The 10,092-nt window shown below is 42.3% G+C and overlaps 1 protein-coding gene across 6 annotated transcripts in view; it reads right to left on the reverse strand.

Annotated features, from left to right (window-relative positions):
• STK38 (serine/threonine kinase 38) overlaps positions 1-10,092 on the reverse strand; it is a 106,831-nt gene that overhangs the window by 47,131 nt on the left and 49,608 nt on the right. For 4 of the 6 annotated variants that reach the window (XR_009211413.1, XM_058432688.1, XM_032141543.2 and 1 more), the window contains one exon: positions 6,983-7,115. Coding sequence is in view for 5 of the 6 variants with exons in the window: in XM_058432686.1 (XP_058288669.1) it covers positions 6,983-7,115 (133 nt within the window). In the remaining variant the exon portion in view is untranslated. Of the gene's footprint in view, positions 1-6,982; positions 7,119-10,092 lie in introns of all 6 variants that reach the window. The other 2 variants (XM_058432687.1, XM_032141544.2) reach the window with 1 other exon arrangement.

Raw genomic sequence — 10,092 nt, forward strand, 5'->3', positions numbered from 1 at the left:
TGAAAATACAAAAATTAGCCCGACGTGGTGGCATGCTCCTGTAATCCCAGCTACTTGGGAGGCTGAGGCAGGAGAATTGCTTGAACCCAGGAGGTTGCAGTGAGCCAAGATGGCACCACTGCCCTCCAGCCTGTGCAACAGAGTGAGACTCAAAAAGAGGGTACTCAACAAAAAAAGATCTACAAGGATATATTAATTCTGAAAGGCTCAAAGTACTAGTGCATTGTTGTTTTTCTTAAAGTGATGGCATCTTGTTTAGTTGCCCAAGCTGGAGTGCAGTGGCACAATCATAGCTCACTGCAGCCTCAAACTCCTGAGCTCAAAAGATCCTCCCACCTCAGCCTTCTGAGTAGTTAGAACTACAGGTGCACACCACCACACGTGGCTTACTGTTCTTTAATGAAAAATAATGGTAATTTTATAAACAACCAAAAACAAACATTCTAACCCTCTTAAATATCTAACATTCTCTTCTCACTGTCTTTTGATTAATTTGGTCTTTTAAAAAAAGCAAAACCACCAATGCTGTATTTTTTAAATTTTGTTTATTTTTATATAACCCTCTCTGCTTCTGGAACCACTGAAACTTTTAGAAGGCTCTTCTATCTTAAGAATCCAAAGAACGCAAAGCACTGCTGTCTGCTCATTTTGGGGTACAATATTAGTGTTAATCACAACGTACCATTTATTAGTAATGTAAACAAAACCATACATCATCTTGTTCCTGCAGAATGTGATACATACCAATAATAAACCGTAGCTAGGGCAGAACCAGTAGGATAAAACCCAGAGGACTACTACTAAACAAGTGGCTAAATCAAAACTCATAACCATTTGCTTCATAATTACAACCCCAGTAGCTATGATTTCAAGAAGTGACTGTATTTGAAATAACTGTCTCCACAGGTTTCACCTGCCTAAAGATAACCTGAACAGATTTACGTTTGAATTCCCCATGACCCTAACACGGGACACTGTGCAGACACTTGTTTACTCCAGTTAACAGCAGCTAGTCACCACCAAGCATAAAACATCTGACTATTCCGGCCGGGCGCGGTGGCTCACGCTTGTAATCCCAGCACTTTGGGAGGCCGAGGCGGGCAGATCACGAGGTCAGGAGATCGAGACCATGGTGAAACCCCGTCTCTACTAAAAATACAAAAAAATTAGCCGGGCGTGGTGGCGGGCGCCTGTAGTCCCAGCTACTCGGAGAGGCTGAGGCAGGAGAATGGCGTGAACCCGGGAGGCGGAGCTTGCAGTGAGCCGAGATTGTGCCACTGCACTCCAGCCTGGGCGACAGAGCGAGACTCCGTCTCAAAAAAAAAAACAAAACTGACTATTCCACATACAGAACGGCATATTTAAGGTCAAATTATATATCCCATGTAAATTATCATTTACACCCTCATGAAGAACAGGATTGCAAAGATCCTTATCAAAATATTAGCATATCAACCCAGCAACATAAAGGAGATAATACAATGTCATCAAGAGGATTTTACCCCTGAAACGTAAAGTTAGTCTAACATTCAAAAATCAGTCCATGTAACTCACCATATTGAAAGAATAAAGGAGAAAAACAGTATGACCGTTATGAAGATGCTGAAAAAGCATTTGAAAAAAATTCAACAACCACAAAAAAATCAAAACAAAACAAATGACAAAAACAAAAAATAATAATAAAAAGAAAAAATTCAACACCTACTCATGATAAAAATTCTTAGCTCCTCAGCCAAATTGGAACTCATGCTAAGCGCAGTGGCTCGCACTTGTAATCCCAAAACTTTGTGAGGCTGAAGCAGGAGGACTGACTGAGGCCAGGAGTTCAAGATAAGCCTAGTCAACATAGTGATATCCTGTCTCTACAAAAAGGTAAAAATAAAATTAGCCAGCTGTGGTGGCACATACCTATAGTCCCAGCTACTCGGAAGGCTGAGGTGGAAGAATCACCAGAGCCCAGGAGGTCAAGGCTGCAGTGAGCCATGATTGTGACACCTCACTCCAACCTGGGTTAAAGCAAGACCCTGTCTCTAAAAAAACAATAAAAAAATTTTTTAACCCAAATTAGAACATAAGGAAACTGCCTCAACCTATAAAGGGCATCTTTAGTAAAACAGTGAGCACGTTAGCTCTTAAATCAAGAAGAAAACAAAGATATCCACTCCCACTACTTCTATTCAACATTTTACTGGAATTCCCAGCTAGTGCACTAAGGCAAGCAAAAAAAAAAAAAAAAAAAAAAAAAAGGTGAATAGATTGAAAAGGAAGTAAAACTGTCTCTACCTGAATATCACAATATTGTTTATATAGGAAATCCTAAATATGCAAATTTAAAAAAATCTAGAATAATTAGAAAGTTGCAGAATACAAGATCAATATACAAAATTCAGTTATATGTCTATATCCTGGCAGCAAACAACTGGACAGTGAAATTCTAAACAGCATCCAGAAAACCCCCAAATATTAGAAATAGATTAACAAGACATGCAAGATGCACACACTAAAAATTACGAAAACACTGTTGAGAAAAACTAAAGAAGACCTTAAAAATGGAGACATGGGCCAGGTGCAGTAGCTTATGCCTGTAATCCCGGCACTTTGGGAGGCCAAGGCGGATGGATCACCTGAGGTCAGGAGTTCAAGGCCAGCCTGGCCAACATGGTGAAACTCCGTCTCTATTAAAAATACAAAAAATTAGCCGGGGTGGTGGCAGGTGCCTGTAGTCCCAGCTACTTAGGAGGCTGGAGCAGGAGAATTGCTTGAACATGGGAGAGAGACGGAGGTTGTAGTGACCCGAGATCACACCATTGCACTCCAGCCTGGGCAGCAATAGCAAAACTCCGTCTCAAACAAACAAACAAGGAAGCAAACAAACAAACAAGGAAGCAAACAAACAACAAGAAAAACAGAGATCTGCAATGTCCATGTAACAGAAGATTCAATATTGTTAAGATGTCGATTCTCCACAAACTGATCTACAGAGTCAATATAATTCCAACAGTAATTCCAGGCCAGGTGCAGTGGCTCATACCTATAATCCCAACACTTTGGGAGGCCAAGGCGGGTGGATCACAAAGTCAAGAGATCAAGACCATCCTGGCCAACGTGGTGAAACCCCATCTCTACTAAAAATACAAGAATTAGCTGGGTGTGGTGGCGCGTGCCTGTAGTCCCAGCTGTTAGGGAGGCTGAGACAGGAGAATAGCTTGAACCCAGGAGGCAGAGGTTGCAGAGAGCCGAGATCACGCCACTGCACCCCAGCCTGGCGGCAGAGCAAGACTCCATCTCAAACAACAACAACAAAAAAAAAGCAACATAATTCCACTGGGCTTTTCCATAGAAATTAATAACTTGACTCTAAAATTTATAATAAAATGCAAAGAACACAGAATACTCAAAGCAATCTTAAAATAAAATGACCAAAGCTGGAGGACTTACACATTACCTGACTTCAAAACTTACTACAAAGCTACAGTAATCAAAACAGGGTGAGACTGGCTAAGGACAGACAAGGAGATCAATGGGACAGAAAAAGAAAGCCCAGAAATGAATTCACACCTATATGTCACTTGATTTTCAAGAAAAGTGTCAAAGCAATCTCATGGGGGAAGATCTTTTCCTTTGCTAAAATAACTGATATCCAAAAGGATAAAAATCAATCTGAACTCCCCACCTCATATCATACACATCTATTAATTCAATATGGATCACAGAACTAAATGTAAAAACTAAATCTAAAAAACTTCCAAAATGGAACATAGGAGAAAATCCTTATGACTTGGGGATAAATAAAGGTTTCTGGCCAGGCACAGTAGCTAACGTTAAGTCCAGCACTTTGGGAGGCTGAGGTGGGAGGACTGCTTGAGGACAGGAATTCAAGACCAGCCTGGTCAACATAGCAAGACCTTGACTCTTTAAAAAAAAAAAAAATTATTTTTTTAATTTTAATTTTAATTTAATTTTTTTTTTTGAGACTGAGTTTCGCTCTCGTTGCCCAGGCTGGAGTGCAGTGGTGTGATCTCGGCTCACCGCAACCTCCGCCTCCCGGGTTCAAGCGATTCTCCTGCCTCAGCCTCCCGAGTAGCTGAGATTACAGGCATGCGCCACCACCACGCCCAGCTAATTCTGTATTTTTAGTAGAGACGGGGTTTCTCCATGTTGGTCGGGCTGGTCTCGAACTCCTGACCTTAGGTGATCCGCCCACCTCGGCCTCCCAAAGTGCTGGGATTACAGGTGTGAGCCACCGTGCCTGGCCCAAATTAGTTAATTTTTTTAAAAAGAAGAAAGGTTTTTTAGAAAGGTCACAGAATACAATAACCATTAAAAAAAACATGCCAAATTTTATTTCATCAATATTTAAAACCTCTGCTTGCCTAAAGATTTTGTTAACAAGATGAGCAGGAAAGCCACAGATTGGGAGAGACTACTTACGAAACATACACATGACAAAGGTCTGATATGTAGGACAAACAAAGAACTCCTGCAACTCAATAATAAAGACAACTCAATTTTTTTAAACACTCAAAAAATCTCAACAAACATTTCCACAAAGGAAGATGCACAAATGGCCAAAAAGCACATAAAAATGTTCAACATCATTAGTCATCAGGGAAATGCAAAATAAAAATCACAGTGAGATATCACTAAATATCCACCAAAATAACTAAAACACTGACAACGCAAATGTTAGCAAAAATGTAAAGTAACTGGAACTCTCATATATTAATAATATTTTGGAAAAAGGTCTAGCAGTTTCTTACAAAACTAAACATATAGCTATGTACATGATTCAGCAATTCCACTGAATTTCTAGATGTTTATCTGAGAACTGAAAACAAATGTTCACAAGATTGGTACAAAAATGTTCATAGAAGTTTATTCAAAATAGCCAAAAAAAAAGAACCCAGGTGTTTATCAACAGGAGAATGGATAAACAAACTAAGATATAGTCAGACAGAATAGTACCAACAATAAAAAGGAACAAATTATTGATGCACATAGCAACACAGAGGAACCTCAAAAACATGCTGGCCGAGTGTGGTGGCTCACATTTGTAAATCCCAGCACTTTGGGAGGCTAAGGTGGGAGGATCACTTGAACCCCGGAGTTCAAGACCAGCCTGGACAACAAAGTGAGACCCTGTCTCTACGGAAAATTTTAAAAATTAGCCAAGCATGGTGGCATGCACCTGTAGTCCCAGCTACTTGGGAGGCTGAGGCAGGAGGATCGCTTGAGCCTGGGAGGTCAAGGCTGCAGTAAGCTATGATCGTGCCACTGCACACCAGCCTGGGCAACAAAACCACACCCCGTCTCAACAACAACAGATCATAGGCTAAATGAAAGATGTCTTGCTCAAATGAGTACATACTACATGTTTCCATTTATGTGTTCCACTTGTATGAAATAGGCAAAACTATGATAGAAACAGAATCACGGCCGGGCGCGGTGGCTCACGCCTGTAATCCCAGCACTTTAAGAGGCCGAGGCAGGTGGATCACGAGGTCAGGAGATCAAGACCATCCTGGCTAACACGGTGAAACCCCGTCTCTACTAAAAATACAAAAACAAAATTAGCTGGGCATGGTGGCAGGCACCTGTAGTCCCAGCTACTCGGGAGGCTAAGGTGGGAGAATGGCGTGAACCTGGGAGGCAGAGCTTACAGTGAGCCGAGATCACGCCACTGCACACCAGCCTGGGCAACAGAGTGAGACTCCGTCTCAAAAAAAAAAAAAAAAGAAAAAAGAAAAAAAGAAAAAAAAAATCACAACAGTGGCTGTCTTTGTCTAAGGTTGAAGAACCAAGAGGCATGAACATTTTTTCTGGGAGAGGTAATGTTCTCTGTTTTGACAAAGGTTTAAGTTATACAAGTGTATGCATTTGTCAAAACTCATAAAATGGTACCCTTCAACTTGTGCATTCCATTGTATATAAATTTTACACCCTTCCCCAGAAAGTATAAACACTGAACCCTAATTAATGTTATATAAGCAGAAATATTCAGAAGTATACTGATGTCTACAACATACTTTGAAGTGAGGAAAAAATTAAGATGGATTGGATGGGCACAGTGGCTCACGCCTATAACCCCAGCACCTTGGGAGGCCAAGAGGTCAAGAGATCAAGACCATCCTGGCCAACACGGTGAAACCCTGTCTCTACTAAAAATACAAAAATTAGCCAAGCGTGGTGGCTCACACCTATAGTCCCAGCTACTTGGGAGACTGAGGCAGGAGAATCACTTGAACCCAGGAGGCAGAGGTTGCAGTGAGCTGAGGTCATGCCATTGCACTCCAGCCTGGGCAACAGCGTGAGATTCGATCTCAAAAATAAATAAATAAATTATAAGTTACTAAGTGAACAGTATACACCAGATCAGTAATAACAATAGCTGATACTACCACCATTAACTAAGTGACTACTATGTGTGAAACACTATGGTACATACTCACATGTTATATCTAATCCCCAACACAATCCTGCAAGGCAAGTACTATTATCCCCATTTTCCTGATGAGGGAACCAATTCACAGAAAGACTAAGGAACTTATTAGAGCTTCATACAGCTATTCATTGAAACTGGCAGGACTCTAAACCCAAGTCTGACTCCAAAAGGGCTGCTATTCCATTATACCACTCTGCCTTAACAATTAACTCCTCGGATTGGGCCTAATTTTTTTTAAGATACAGAGTCTCAGTGTTGCTCAGGCTGGCCTCAAATTCCTGGGCTAAAGCAATCCTTCCAACTCAACCTCCCAAGTACCATTTTTTTTCTTGGATTTCAATAGAAGTTTGTGTTATTGACTTGTAGGCATAAGTGGGTTAATGGCAGGGACTTTGAAAATCCCTTTCACTGTCATTCCATTATGATAGTCTATAATAAGGCTGCTACTATTCTTGTCTCCTTTCAGCATTATAAGTGTTTTACAATACGAGAAAGGAATGCCACAACCATGACACAATTTTTTCAAACAAAATTCTTTACCTCATTTCTCGTTCTTCATGTTGAGCGATAAGGTTGCTATAAAAATTCTCCAGTGTCACTTTGGTCATTGTCACCCTTTCCTTTGTGTGGTTACTCATGGATGAGCAAGGTGTTGAGCCTGTCATTGCCATGGCTGCTAGAAACAAAGAAAAGAAGAGGTGTTAGATTTGGAGTTAGAATCCACCCATTGTGCACTCTCCTACCCTACTGGTAGGAATGTAAATTGGTACAAGTTTTCTGGAGGACAAACAGGTAATATGTAACAAAAGCCAGACAAAGAGAATACTTAGTGAAAATAAATATAAATTACTGTCCTATGACCCAGAAATCCCACCCCTAGGTATAAAGACTAGAGAAACCGTCACACGGGCTTCTAAAGAGACATACACAGGATGTTCAGCACAGAGAGGATGTTCATCATGCCTTAATTTGTGTTATGGGAAGTTGGAGGCACTTAAGTAAGAAAATAAAGAGCTGTGGCTGCATAGGAAATACCACGCAACAACCAGAAAACCAGAAGCAACTCTACCTGTACCTGTAAGTCACACAAATATATCTTTTTTTTTTCTTTTTGAGATGGAGTTTCGCTCTTGTTGCCCAGGCTGGAGTGCGACAGGATGATCTTGGCTCACAGCAACCTCCGCCTTCCAGGTTCAAGTGATTCTCCTGCCTCAGTTTCCTGAGTAGCTGGGATTACAGGCATGCGCCACCACGCCCGGCTAATTTTGTATTTTTAGTAGAGAAGGGGTCGCCTCGGCCTCCCAAAGTGCTGGGATTACAACTGTGAGCCACCGCGCCCGGCCCACACAAATATATCTTTATTTATTTATTTATTTGTTTGTTTTTGAGGAGTCTCGCTCTGTCGCCCAGGCTGGAGTGCAGTGGCGCGATCTCCGCTCACTGCAACCTACACCTCCCAGGTTCACGCCATTCTCCTGCCTCAGCCTCTCGAGCAGCTGGGACTACAGGCGCCCACCAATACGCCCAGCTAATTTTTTGTATTTTTAGTAGAGATGGGATTTCACCATGTTAACCAGGATGGTCTCAAACTCCTGACCTCATGATCCGCCCACCTCAGCCTCCCAAAGTGCTGGGATAACAGGCGTGAGCCACCGTGCCCGGCCCACAAATATATCTTTAAAACATGTTAGTGCAAGTGCATACTGCATTTTTAAAAAGAGAACAAGATCACAATACCATATAGGTAAATTAAGAATATATAGTAAACCACACGCCTGTAATCCCGGCTTCCTGGGAGGCCAAGACAGAGGTCTGCTTGAGTCCCCAAGTTTAAGACTAGCCTGGGCCGGGCGTGGTGGCTCACGCTTGTAATCCCAGCACTTTGGGAGGCCGACGCAGGCGGATCACGAGGTCAGGAGATCGAGACCACGGTGAAACCCCTGTCTCTGCTAAAAATACAAAAAATTAGCCGGGCGTGGTGGCGGGCGCCTGTAGTCCCAGCTACTCGGAGAGGCTGAGGCAGGAGAATGGCGTGAACCCGGGAGGCGGAGCCTGCAGTGAGCCGAGATCTCACCACTGCACTCCAACCTGGGTGACAGAGCGAGACTCTGTCACAAAAAAAAAAAAAACACTAGCCTGGACAACATAGTGAGACCTAAAAAAAATATATACAGTACACATACAGTACAATTCTTTGCCATCTAAAAATCTACCTTGAAGAAATCAAAGACCCATAAAAATTCATCACAAGGAGGTGCAATGAAGCATTGTAATCACAAAGGGAAATTAGGGATAACTTGAATATACACAATAGAACTAATTCAGTATGAAAAAGCCCTTCAAGAAAATAATGTGCAGAGGATGTGAGGGCAATCTGGCTGCGACATCTGTCACCCCATTGATTGCCAGGGTTGATTCGGCTGATCTGGCTGGCTAGGCGGGTGTCCCCTTCCTCCCTCACCGCTCCATGTGCGTCCCTCCCGAAGCTGCGCGCTCGGTCGAAGAGGACGACCATCCCCGATAGAGGAGGACCGGTCTTCGGTCAAGGGTATACGAGTAGCTGCGCTCCCCTGCTAGAACCTCCAAACAAGCTCTCAAGAAAATAATGTGCAGACAATTAAAATATGTCCAAATAGTGGCCAGGTGCGGTGGCTCACGCCTGTAATCCCAGCACTTTAGGAGGCCGAGGCAGGTGGATCACGAGGTCAGGAGATCGAGACCATCCTGGCTAACATGGTGAAATCCCATCTCTACTAAATATACAAAAAAAATAGCCGGGCATGGTGGCGGGCGCCTGTAGTCCCAGCTACTCAGGAGGCTGAGGCAGGAGAATGGCGTGAACCCAGGAGGTGGAGCTTGCAGTGAGCCGAGATTGCGCCACTGAACTCCAGCCTGGGAGACAGCGAGACTCTGTCTCAAAAAAAAAAAAAAAAAAAAGCAAAAAAAAAAAAAAAAAAAGTCCAAATAGTTAATGTCAGGGGAAATGTTTCCACTCTAAGTCAACAGAACACATTACAAAGCAGAATGTATACCATGATCTCAATTTTCTTTATGTGTTTTCTGTATATGCACATATTAGAAATACATCATCAAAATGTTATTAGTGGCTTACCTGTAGGTAGTGGGAATAGAAAATTTTATTCTTGCTTATGCTTTTTCCATGTTTTTCTTTTCTTTTTTTTGAGATGGAGTCTCACTCTGTCGCCCAGGCTGGAGTACAATGATTCAATCTCAGCTCACTGGAACCTCTGCCTCCCAGGTTCAAGCAATTCTCGTGTCTCAGCCTCCCAAGCAGTTAAGATGACAGGTGCCAGCCACCGCACCCAGCTAATTTTTTTTTTTTATTTTCAGTAGAGACGGGGTTTCACCACACTTGTCAGGCTGGTCTCAAACTCTTGACCTCAAGTGATCCACCCCACGTGGCCTCCCAAAGTGCTGGGATTGCAGGTGTGAGCCACTGCACCCAGCCCATGTTTTTCTATATTTTCTTCCATAAGCATATACTGTTACCAATAACTTTTTAAGTTTATCCACAGTTAAAAGAAAAATCTGATTAAAAATGGTAATCTACTGATACATACATGCTCTGACGCAGACTTAAGGTATTTGATAAATGTTTGCCGTTTATTTGAATTTACAAGTTAAAACAA

The sequence above is a fragment of the Hylobates moloch genome, unplaced genomic scaffold (assembly GCF_009828535.3).
Source record: "Hylobates moloch isolate HMO894 unplaced genomic scaffold, HMol_V3 SCAFFOLD_20, whole genome shotgun sequence".
Lineage (NCBI taxonomy): Eukaryota > Metazoa > Chordata > Mammalia > Primates > Hylobatidae > Hylobates > Hylobates moloch.